The 13,284-nt window shown below is 36.2% G+C and overlaps 1 protein-coding gene across 1 annotated transcript in view; it reads right to left on the bottom strand.

The window, feature by feature from the left end:
• Positions 1-13,284, bottom strand: part of TNNI3K (TNNI3 interacting kinase) — a 288,749-nt gene that overhangs the window by 196,297 nt on the left and 79,168 nt on the right. Inside the window, exons 7-10 of the mRNA XM_045835309.1 lie at positions 12,032-12,130; positions 8,226-8,364; positions 1,570-1,714; positions 1,384-1,488 (exon numbers count right to left, since the gene is read on the bottom strand). Coding sequence (XP_045691265.1) covers positions 1,384-1,488; positions 1,570-1,714; positions 8,226-8,364; positions 12,032-12,130 — 488 coding nt within the window. The remainder of the gene's footprint in view (positions 1-1,383; positions 1,489-1,569; positions 1,715-8,225; positions 8,365-12,031; positions 12,131-13,284) is intronic.

The following is a 13,284-nucleotide window of genomic DNA, read 5'->3' on the forward strand; positions in this document are numbered from 1 at the left end:
TAAAACCTTAACTTTAGTGAAGTATGAAAAAGAGTCTCCTCATTTTTATTATTTCCAGTGTCATGGAAACACTATGTAAATAACATAAATGTATCATCCCACATTTATTTTGTTTATTTTTTTGAGGTTGCATACTAGCCAAGAAATCTGTAATATATAAGTAAATTAACTTATATTCAAGTTTTTACTAAACTCAAATTACTATGTTTTTATTTTTACAGCAAAATAGTATCTTGTTCAAAATGAGGGTGTTAAATTCTATAAAAATTTGCCTTCTTTTTGGACATTTTAGGGATTTGTAGCTCTGAGGTATTAGCTACCTTCTCTGTCCCTTCCTCCATCTCTCCCTCCCTCCCTTCCTTTTTTGTTACAACTTTCCAAACCTACCTGTTCTTTCGGTGTGTTTTTTCTAGAGCAAAAAACTTACTGTAAAGGACTCTCACAGATGCCTTGAAAGGAGCTAATGCCTTCTTAGGTATCTCAGTGGCCACCTTAACTAAGCTTTTCCAGGCTGACAGATGAATGTCTTAGGTAGATACATTTGCACATAAGGTTTAAGTGCTAAGAAAAAAAGTGTCACATTTGATGCTGATGAATTCTGGTAATGAGATTCTTGTCGGAGGAGGACTATGGGCACTGCCCCTTCTGGCAGCTTTCTGTGGAGCAAAGTGGAATAGAAACAATATGCTTACAGATGTTGATATGCCTGTTGCCTTGGCAACATCAGTCCCTGTCTTTGTGGCTGCTGCCAGGAATGCAGCATCTGGCACAGGCCCCATCTGTTGTACTAACTGCAGCATCTGCCTCTACCTTTTCTTCTATGCATGTAGCTTAGGCTCCTCGTCTTCTGCCCACCTTCTGCTCTTGCTCCCTGATTACAACATCTGCCACTGTTTGTTTTTGCTTTATGTACACAACTGCAGGTGCCATAGGGTATCAGCTAGATTAGTGGCTATTGCACTTATTTTATTTTGTTTTTATTTTCATTGAATGCATCAGGGTGATATTGGTCAGTAAAATTATATGGGTTTCAGATATATAATTCTACAATTCATCATCTGTATATTGTATTGTGTGTACACCACCCCAAGTCAAGTCTTCCATCACCATTTATCCCCCTTTACCCTCTCCTACCCCCCCTTCCCTCTGTCAATCACTATAGTGTTGTCTGTGTCCATGAGTCCTTCTTTTATTCTTTGCTTAATCTCTTTACTCCTAACCCGGTCCCCAAAATCCCCTCTCCCAACAGATGTCAGTCTGTTCTTTGTATCTAGGAGTCTGTCTCCACAGTGTTAGTTTATTTTGTTCATTAGGAGTCCGCATATACGTAAAACCATATGTTACTTGTCTATCTCTGACTATTGCATTTAAATATTCATTTACCTGTGAAAAGCTGTTTCACTGAAGATGTTTTCCTTAGTCAGACTTTCTGTTCCTGATATTTGGATGATTTCCTTGGCAACTTCAAATTTGCCATTGTAGCATGCCCTAGAATTAAAGAACATGTTTTGATATTAGTAAAAACATACAAATACCTGGAGGGCCTATAGAATTATACATAATACTCACAGGTGCAAAGGGGTGTCTCCATAGATATTAACAACATGCGGCTGAACTTCTGAATCACTCTGGAGCAGGAACTTCACTATATCATGGTGTCCAAAGCGAGAACAAAAATGGAGTGGGACATGGTCTTCATTGTCCTGAGCATTCACTGTTATCAACAAGAAAGAAAAAGGTAAGCTATCTGGAATCCTCTGTTTCTTAGCCTTCTCATGGGTAGTGTCAGGAATTTTTCTAAGTGCCTGAGAGACTCTTAGCAATCACCAATTAATGATAATAATAGAGGAAATTAAGTGTAACCAATTTAAAAAGTTATAATAATATTCTATTGCCTATTATGTTAAACAGGCTTTCTTCTAGTTCCCATAAATTCTATGGAACTCATCTAATCAAATCTACCTTGCAGAATGGAATAGATCAGGAAACTAATATGCACCTGAGAGATACTCATGACCTTAATTCTATAAGTATCTCCTTTCAAATTGATTTTTTCTCCCTCTGGAGAATGTTAAAAGTTACAGATCTTGGCCAGAGCACCATTGCCTAAAGATTTGGGTTGAACAAATTAGGAGTGGGGAGTTAGTTCTCTGTATGTTTACAACACTGTCTAGAAGGTTCTGATGCACGTTTACCTGAGAATTGTCATACCCTGGTACACAAAGCAAGGTATAATAAAAAAGAATGAGCTTCAGATTGAGGCAGACCTCATTAATCCTGTTACTGCAGACAGTTATTTAACATTTGATTGCTCATTCCATAATGGGCTTTTGTCCTTTTTGACCTACCCTTTGTCCCAGCCAACCTTATAACCTATTCTGACATTTGGGAATTTCCTATATTAAAAGTACTGACCAGAAGCCAAAAAAACATATTCTATCATAGAACCTGGAAATATTTCCAAGTTCCCTTTGCAGCTAAGGGACAAGACTGGCAGAGGGTGACCCTATGTTCTGGTATAGGCCTGTTAGCCTAGTGTAATGTTTAATAGTGACCCTTTCACTCTCAGTAATGCTTTGGTTTGTATGCTTATCTACAGGGTCCTCCAAACAACACATTATATCAGACTCGGACATTGGAGTTGATGATACAAAAAAGCAGAGCCTAATTTACCTGGGCCATGTAGCAGTGGTGGGGTAGCTCCAAGAAATTTCCAGCAGTAGTGATCCAGCCACAGACCCAGTGCCCTGAATTGCTGGTGCCAGAATCACAAGGGCTGCTGTGTGTGCCTTCCTGGGGCGGCAGTACGTCTCCCCAGGACTAGTTTTGGCGTGTGATTTTGGATATTGTTCTTTACTGTGAGGATTCCAAACCTATTTCCAACCCTGTCTTGGGGAAGAGTCTGTATGTTGCTTGATATCCTTTAATATACTCCTCTTATAAATTAGCAAGAGTTAGTTTCCAATGCTTGCAAATGAGAACACTCGGCTGAGGCATACTCATTCCTCAACAAGTATTAAATGATCACTATCACCAGTACTGTGCTAGGTGTTGGAGGTATTGATTTCTTATCAGTAACAATAAGTATAATAACACCCTTGTAAGGATGCTTGAAAGGATTAACGCAGAACATAATCGGACAGCTTCTAGCATGATGCTTATCACATATGAGACACTTAATAAAAATGTCTGCTTTCTCTTTTACTAATTTCCCTCCTAGAAATTTGCTAAGCCCAATAAGCTATAAATGCACAGAGTCTATACTCTCATATAACTGACAAACTAGTTGGACAGTCAAGAATCACAGGGCTAAAGTAAGAAAAACTGAACACCAAGCTGCTAAATTCTGGATCTGCTTCAGCATAATTTCAAAAATTAAAATAACTGCATCAACTGGTCTATAGCCAATTTTTTTATCATTTCATTATTTGTCCATCTGTATAGGGTGCTTTATTTGAGATAGAATATAATAGCCCTTAACAAAGTACATATATATGGAATTTTTTTAGTGATGATAAATAAGAAAGAAAAAAGGAAGAAAAATATTAATTTTAAAAATATGCAAGTAGTTTATTACTACAGTTGTTATAATCCTCTAACTTTTAATGAACACCAATTTAGGCCTTGTAGTTGGCTATATTTTTAGATAATGATTCTCATTTTATTTTCCTACAAGATCTTAAGCCACAGGGAAATCTTCAATACAGTCACTGAATTCCTCCTCCCCTGGCTGTTACTAAAAAATAAATCTTTGAATTTTTCTAATTAATTAGTGACTCAGAAGAACACCCTTTCTTCAGAAGAATGTTCCTGGTTGTTTTGATTAGCTTCCTTTTTATGATACTCTCCCTTTGTTCACGTTCTGTTGGAAGCCAGGGCGGTCAATATTGTGAGTCGAAGCTGAGAACAGCAGGGAGCTGGGAGCATCTGGAGGTGACATAAGATTTCTTGAGGTCCAGAGGGGAACATTGTGAAGCAGAATGCAACACAATCTTTCATTAATTCATAATTTCCCTTTGGCCATGCTGGCCCCACCCACATTGTTCTTCTGTAATTGAATTGATAAACTTCAAAGTAAGTTATCTACTTGGTGAATTACCTGAAATGGCCTAGATATTCTTCCCATCAAAGAAGATATAAATGCCAATCAAACGGAGATGTCAGAAGTCTAGATCAGACACAGAGTTTTATGTGTGTATACCTACATTTATTCTTCAGCCATTGTGATTTACTTTTGTCTTGGACCAATTTGCAAAAACAAAAAAGTATATATTATTATATTTTATATGAGAAAAATTAAATGTATGAATGATATATTATTTGCTCTAACTTAACATTTTATTGAGATATTTAAATAAAGTAAAATTTCAAGCAAAGGAATACATGTAAATCATTATAAGGAAAATATTTAGTGCCTTTCCCTCTGCTTTGAAGGGAGTACATGTTCATTAATGTCATTTGAAAGAAATATTGGATAAATGGATGGGTGAACAGATGTTACCATTTGCTTATATCTGTTTATAGATCTTAAAGATAAAATAAAATTTTCATATTAACCCAGAAATGTCAGCACATACCATTAGCTCTCTAAAGCAACTCCCAATGATGTCTTAAATAAATTTTCAATAATAAATCTGTGTGATAATTCTGAGGAGATATATTTTTAAAAATAAAATACTTGTTCTTACTGACCATGATCTGGACACTTTTGTGATTTTTCTGTAATATTATTTCATGTTAAAAGACCTATAATATTTAACATATGGATCACAACAAATTTAAAAATTCTGCATTTTAAACATCGTAAGGACTGTATCACCTTTTTCTTCTTATAGAGCCCAACAATACTGCTCAACCTTCTCAATCTCATTCAATGACCATTATATTTCTCTTTTTTCAATGCCCTAAGAGGTATGAGAAGGAGGACTGGAGATGTGAAACACATATGACTGAGCAGGTCAGTCTCCCAAACATGTTAAACTGAAGAGGTTGCTTTCAGAATTACATTTTGGCTAATTTCGAAGCCTGAATTTATTTTCATTTGTGACATTTTGTTACCATGGAAACACACTGTAAATACCAGATTTTAAACTGAGCTTCTTTTGGGGTCATTCATTCTTCCTCTTATGTCTGTTTACCATAGGCAAGGGCCTATGATAAAATAAAAAACAAAAAACAAACATAATCTGGAGGCTTAGCTACATTTTGGAATAAGTGAACTAGCTAACAATAAATCCTTTGTAGTGTCCATCAGTACAGCAGACCGTCTGGTTTATTCTTTGTAATTGGTTGAAGTGCAAAAAGGACTTAAATATCAAGTGTGTATTAGAAGAAAATTTAAAAAATACTTCAAAATCTGAGTCATGTTCTGCCTCTCGAGTTTTTAAATGGTTGAGTAGGAGACATGTAGAGCTTTTGTCAGTCAGAAAGAAAATACTTATAATTGTATCACATGAGGCTGGTATGTAAGGGGAATACAGGTGCAGTACACATTCCAACACCTCTTGTAGAAGAGTCCTTTGATCCTGGAGACGTGCTGATCGTAAATGACACTCATTTGACATCAGTGAGCATTGGAGTTACAAAGATGAATAAAAAGCTGAGGATGGCATCGATTATCAAAGGAAAAAAGTGAGCAGTTCTTGACCCCTTGGAAGAGTGAGGCGGTTTCAAAATCACAATTATGTGTTCAGTGGTCCACAGAGGTGTACCTCTGCCTATTCTAACAGAATCAAAGAGACTACTTAAACAAGGTCCAAGGAACAGTGTTCCTTGCATTCTGACAACACAGGTTGTTTATTATAATTCTATAAAGATGTCTAAGTCATTGCACACTGGCTCATAGAAAATGACACAAACTCTGTTTCCCAAAGTTTACAAAATGCAATGGCCCTGTTTTCAATGTGAAAACTGGAAGCTGCCTTAGCCTCCCCTCCAGTCATCTCTGGGAGGCTTCATGTTTCCTCATGAGTAAACAGAAACATTGATTAGGTTTGTTAACTGAATATCAGCCTCAATTCTGAACCAAGGAACTGGAAGTCCTGGAGCTTTGACAACCTTGTCCTTTTGGAAATGTGCATCATTTCTGCTGCAAAGGCCAGCAGCTCTTACAGCTGAGCTTTTAATTAAGTCTCTTGGGGGTCAATGAAAGAATGTTGGATATACCTGAGAGAATTTAATGACAAGATGTAACTGAGTGAATCTGTGTCAAAATAGTTTGTGTGGAAGAGAAAAAGAAAGAGAAAGATAAAACCTTTTTTTCAAAACTGAAATTTTAATTGATTTTCCAAAATTCATTTTATAATTAAAAAATACAAAGTTGCAGGAAATTCTCTTCTAACTGTTTTTTATTTCTAATCTAACTGTTTAATTATTTCTAAAATTTATATCTAATTTTTTTTATTTTAATCATTGTTCAAGTACAGTTTTCTGCCTTTTACTCCCAATCCAGGCCACCCACCCCACCCTCCCCACTTCTCTCCCATTACCACCCACCCCTAGTGTTTGTCCCTGTGTCCTTTAAATTTGTTCCTATAAACTCTTCTCATTCTCCCCTGAAATTCCCTCTTCTCTCCCCTCTGTTCACTGTCAGCCTGTCCTCTATTTAAGTGTCTTTGGTTATATTTTGCTTGTTTCTTTGTTTTGTTGTTTAGGTTCCTGTTAAAGGTGAGATACTATGGTATTTGTCTTTCACTGCCTGGCTTATTTCACTTAGCATAATGCTTTCCAGCTCCATACAAGCTGTTGCAAATGGTAGGAGCTCCTTCTTTCTTTCTGCTGCATAGAATTCCATTGTGTAAATGTACCATAGTTTTTTGGTCCATTCATTTACTGATGGGCATCTAGGTTGCTTCCAGCACCTAGCTATTGTAAATTGTGCTGCTATGAACATCGGGGTGCAAAGGTTCTTTTGTATTGGTGTTTTAGTATTCTTAGGATATAGTCCCAGCAGTAGAATTGCTGGGTCAAAAGGCAGTTCCATTTTTAGTTTTCTAAGGAAGTTCCATACTGCTTTCCATAGTGGTTGTACAAGTTGCAGTCCCACCAACAGTGCACTTGGGTCCCCTTTTCCCCAAAACCTCTCCAACACTTGTTGCTTGTTGCTTTGTTTATGATGGCTTCTTTTCCCAGGCTTATCACATTCTAACTCCATGTCTATTAAAAATAACAGTAATATCAAATACTGAAGTGGGTATGGGGAACTCTCGTGTTGGTGTGGGAGTGAAAAAGTGTACTGACACTTTGGAAAACTGTTTGAAGTTTCCTCAAATGTTAAACATATGCTTGCCCTCTGATTGAGCAATTCTACTTGTGTGTGTGTGTGTGTGTGTGTGTGTGTGTGTATCCCTCAAGACAGACGAATATATATGTCCACAAAAAGAATTAAGCATTACTATTTCTGGCTGCTGTATTCATAAAAGTCAAACACTGAGAACATTCAAATGTCCATTATGAGGAGAATCAGAAACAAATTGTTGAATGTTCATACAATCTTCAGCAACAAAAAAGTAGCAAACTACTTATATAAAGTCTAATCACTGTGTTGTACACTAGAAACTAAATAATATTGTATGTCAACTGTAATTGAAAAATAAAAAAATATTTAAAATTGCAAACTATGGTTCATGCAACAACATGGATGAAAGTCAAAATCATTGTGTTCATCAAAAGAAGACAGTCACAAAATTATATTAACTGCCATAACAGAAAAATAACTAACCTATAGCAATAGAAGCCAGAATATTAATTATGTTTGGTAGTGAAAGCTATTTACTGAGAAGGCAGCACAAGGGATATTTCCAGAGTACAACTTTCCAGTTGAAATATCTTCAAACTTTTAGATAAAAATATTCTACAACTTGACCTGGATGGTTTTTACATGGGTGTATGCATAAGTAACTATTCACTTAAATCAATATTTACTTAATATTTGAGAATTTTTCTGTATGTAAACTTTACCTCAATTAAAAAAAGATTAGTGGATAATAACTAATAGGAATAATTTATCTAAGATAACCCCTTACTTTTTACTGCTGTACCTAATATATTAGGAATTGAACTAAAATGTGTAAAGAAGAATTAACACATGGGTTTAAATATATTAAAAATTATAAATTACAACTTGTAGATCAAATTAGTACATAAGTACAGAATTAATCATCTTCAAGATTATTTTCTTGTAAGTAAGAATGGATAGTAAAGGTCTTCTAAATACAGAATCTTACCATCTGCTTTGCTGCCTTCTTCCATCAAGAGTTTTGCAATATTAAAGAATCCTTTTGCAGATGCTAGGTGCAGGGGCCTGTCTCCAACTTCACCACTTACATTTACATCAGCGCCAAATTTCAAAAGGAGGCGAGTTACCTAAAGGATTCATTCATTTGAAATTAGTATCAAAAGTCAAACATAATGCAACATTTTCAACAATAGGAAAGAAGACATATTTTTAAGGCCTTCTCTTAAATTACTTTTGCCTGAAAATCCTAACTCAGCTGGCCTAAAAATAAGGAATTTATTATTATATCACCTAAGAAATTTAAAACCACAGCAATTTCAGGGTTTGGTTTTTATTTACACAAATAATCCTCTCTAAAATCACCCATTACTTACTGAAAACCTTTTCCAATGTCCCCTGTCTAGAGCTAATGGTGTTTACTTGGTTCTTGATTTTCACAGCACTTCCGCTCCTGTCACTCATGGTCATCTTGCTAACGACCTTTCTGGGTCATTTTCTGGATTTTCTTGTGAAGGGAAGATGGCTGCACTAGCACTCAGCATCTTCCCGAGTTAGCTGAGATCATATCCAAAGGGACAGAGAGAGATGACGTATTAAACAACTTAGGAGTCGGCCAGGGGTTGTTTCAGATGACAAGGATTTCTTTAAATCATTTATATATTCACTTAAAAACCTTCCAAATAATCTCTCTAAACCTGAAATTGCCTCCCCTGAGAATTTCAGAAGTCACTGCAGTACTCCAAGAGGTAAGTTAGGATGCGTCTGTATCACTTAAAAAACATGTCTGGGAGAACCCTTCACTGGTCCTGACCACTGGGGTGTAAGCATAAAAGTGAATTCAAGCTCTAAAACTGTTTTGATATTCTATGGGGCATCATATAAACATATGTTGGGTAGAAACTTCTCAGGAATATGGTACATATTTGATAGAAATTCTAGGCAAAAAAATTAGCTGGGTGGGATATAGGGAAACTTTCTATTGAGTGCAGGGGGTAAGCAACAAGATTCTAAAATCAGACTTGTATTTATTAGCTATGTCATCTTAAATAAATTACTTGATCTTTTGAAACTTCAGTTTCTTCATTGCTAAGATAAGAATAATAATAGTTCAACATCATAGAGTTGTGAGGATTAAAGGAGTTATTACATCTAAAGCACATAGAAAAGTGCCTATTAATAAATGTTGGCAGAAGTGATAGCACTAATATGAAACATGTGTATTTTATCCCTTTGTTGGCTAGTGGTAGACCAATATTTAATTCAGGAGTAATGAGAGTGGTAGAAGTTTAGTCTCAAGAACCTTGCGCTCCTAAGCACATATTTCCACTTACACAGACTCCATATATTTTGATTATGTGACTTTATAATGGACAGATTTAAACTATCTTGAAAATCGATTGTCTATTAAGCAGTATTATTATATACCTAGGAAATATTGCTCTTGGTGCAAAACATCTACTCTTCCACTTAAAAATAAGTAAATAAACAAATGGCAAGGAACACGGCACATCAGGCACATTTATATATTGAATGCACCATTCTCCCGTCAGCATTTTTTAGCAAATGACAATAGCATCCATAAATTACTTATGTGCTGTCTTTGCATACAGAAAGTGAGTCCCTTATCGTAAAAGGGCCATCCACAATTTAGCATAATTTTATAAGCCTATGACTGTATATTCAGGGGAAGTAAACAAATTTAGCTCTCCACCAAACATGCATAGAAGCTCTTTATATTTCTGCTGGGTGATGAGGTTAATATCCAAGGAGAATGGCTCTACAGATAATATGCATCATGTATATCCTGTCTGTGAGTGAAGTCAGAAAAGTAAGGAATTTTTTTCATCACCTGGGCTTTTGGGCCCTGTACATGCAAAAGCATTTTTAGTGCCCAGCTCTGCAGTGCACTGCAGGGCACTATGAGCCACACATCAACGGAATGAGCCATCTTCCCTAGCTATCAGTCACACTTCATAGATCTGAGAGTGTCCAAGCACATGCTAACAAAGAAAAGAAACAAAGGCAGAATGACTAGGACAGCACAGAAACATAAGTAAGTTTGATGTTCAACTTGGGATCCTCAGGCAGTACAATGGCATGATCTCCGCAGAAATACAAAGGTATCATCCTACTCCAGAATGGAGTAAGACCAGTGATTAGAGATATAAGGAAGAGGGAACATAGGATGTCAACTGAATGCTTAGGTTTTGATTTTCCAATTATGTTTGTATTTCTATTTTGATTCTATTTAGTTCCTTGTGTATAGCTAAAGGGCAGTGCTTGAAAGCAGTGCGTAAAAATTTTGTCTTTCAATATGTTAAGGTTGAAGATCAATGAACTTTGGAGTTAGAGCACTTGTCCTTAAATTCTAGCTTTACCACTTGGCAAACTGCCTGGACTTCATGATTGGGTTCACTAATATAATAGGGATAAGAGGCTTTTTAGTACAAGAATGATATAGGCTTCAGGATCAGAGAGGCTTGAATACATATTCCAGACTTTCTATTATTAGCTGCATGACTCTGGTATGTTACCTGACCTGAGTGAGCTCCATGTGTAGCATTAACAAGAAGGGGCAAATTACAGCTAATTTTGGGGTTATGGAAAAATTTTTTAAAAATTCATATAAAGGTATTAACACAGTGTTTGTCCTATAATTGAACTAACTCACATCTGAAGTTCCTAAGGTTGTCGGGAAGGTCAAATGAAATTATTTATTAAATGAAGGTACATTCTAAACTTTAAAGCATTCTATGTATATTACTTTATGACATACTATCAACTTTTATCAATATGTGCCTATTGTACAATCATATGTTAAAGAAAATTATACATTTAAAGCACATTTAGTGATTGTTTTGTAGTTTCTCTAGGTTATTCCACATATCTGTTTCCCATCATCATGGTAGCAAACTACCACATACTTATTAGATTAAAATAACACAGATTTATTCTCTTAAAGCTCCAGAGGTCAGGACTCTAAAATCAAGGTATTAGCAGGTTGCATTCTCTCTGGAGGCTTTCATTTCCTTGCATCTTCAGCTTGTAAGGCTTCCTGGATTCCTCGGCTTGTGGCCCCTTCTTGCATCACTTCAACCTCTTGCTTCCATTGTCAGCTCTCCTACTAGTCTGACTTCCTGCTTCCTGTTATAAGGACCCTTGTGATTATATCAGGATCATCCAGTTAATCCAGGATAATCTCCCCATCTCAAGGCCTTTATCTTGATTACATCTGCAAAGTCCATTTTAAGGCTACATTCATGGGTCCTGGAAATTACAACATGTTTGGGGAGACAGTTTTGAGTATAACACATCCCATGACAATGGAGAAAAGGAAACCCAGTTTCTGAATAATACCTTTTTTCAGAGAACTGTTGGAAAGGACTTTGTGATTTGTTTTACTGTTATTGTCATGTGGTCAACACAGTGACATTTATTAAGCTTTTACCAAACACTTTACTAGCTCATCAGAAGAGCAACTCTTTGAGATTAGGTTCTGTTAATATTTTTCCTATTCTATAGATGAAAATCACATGGTCATAAATTTTTCAAACTCAGGCTGACTTATTCCTGTAGACACACATCTACCAATGTGCTCTACTAAAATGAATAACTCCGCAACTTCAATGTTTCTATGGATCTCCAAACTCCTCAAGGGTGGAGCTGATAAAAATATGGCAAAAATAATGCAAAGGCTATCTTAAATATCTTTTCTTTGAAGCCAGGACAGTTTAACAAAAGCCTGGATCACCTAGGTGGTCTCTTAACCTTTGGAAATACTATTGTCAGACTTACCTGTTCATGCCCATAGTACGCTGCAATGTGCAGTGGGGTGAAAAAAACTGCATCTTGAACATTGACATTAGCTCCATGCTGCAGCAGCACATCAGCAGCCTGGAAAAGAAAGAGAGCTCAGGAGCTTTATTTGAGGAATCTTCCTATGAACATTCATTTTAAATAATCACACACAATTCTTCTCCAGGAATCATCATCTTGAAACATATTTGTCTTCCCTGCTCCAAACACTCCAATGGCTTGTTTTTGCCTATAAAATAAAGATCAAACCCCTTATTGTGGCATTCCAGGTCCTCTCGATGTGATGGTATCCTTTTAAATGTTATTTCCCATTATTCACTTTCATAAACCCAATTGTATGGTCAAACTGCATTTCTTTTCCTGCTCCTTTGAGTCTTTGTTCACATTACTTCCTCAGCCAGGAATTCTCTTTTGTCCAGTCTACAGATGTTGAGATGTTTAAATTCAATCTAAATGCCATCTCCTCTAAAACTTCTTCAACTTCCCCTCCTTCAATGAGAACTGACTTGTCTTCCTTCCTCTCAACTCTCATATAATTTTCTTTCATGCCAATTAGAAAATTTAAAGAATTTATACACGTGCCTTATCACCCCTACTAAAGGGAAGGTACTCTGAGGATAAAGTGCATATCAGATTCATCTTTATAATCCTACCCTAGTGTGTAGCCATACAAATATTAACCATTCGACAAGCATTTGTTGAAGAGAAAAGGAAGGAAGGAAGGAAGGAAGGAAGGAAGGAAGGAAGGAAGGAAGGAAGAAGACTACCAGGAGCTACTGGTCAACCGTCTTCACAGAAAGCCATAGATTACCAACAAACCTGCTGATGCTTCAGGTTTCTCCTATTCCCAAAGATCCATCTCTGAATCTCTCTTCTCTGGAAAAGTGATTGGAATAATTTTCTTAAGATATATTCATTTTCATTGTGGATTTTCTTAATGCATTGTTTATCTTTTAGTTGGTCAAATACTACACATTTGAAAAATTTTCAAAGTCTATTAGACTGAGAAGACAAATCAGGAAGATGGGATGTAAGAGCTCAAGTGATTTATTGCTCTAACACCTCCTCTGTTTCTACAAAACCTAAGTCATTTCTTCTAAGTCATTTCTTCACCCATTTGAATCACAGCCCCTCAGGACCAGGAAGCAACCATGGACATTGCATATGAACCCCCTATGTTTTTAAGAGGAAGAAATTAAGAATCAAAGGAATTAGTAGACAATTTCTAAAAG

The sequence above is a fragment of the Phyllostomus hastatus genome, unplaced genomic scaffold (assembly GCF_019186645.2).
Source record: "Phyllostomus hastatus isolate PE091 unplaced genomic scaffold, TTU_PhHast_1.1 phas_contig_209, whole genome shotgun sequence".
Lineage (NCBI taxonomy): Eukaryota > Metazoa > Chordata > Mammalia > Chiroptera > Phyllostomidae > Phyllostomus > Phyllostomus hastatus.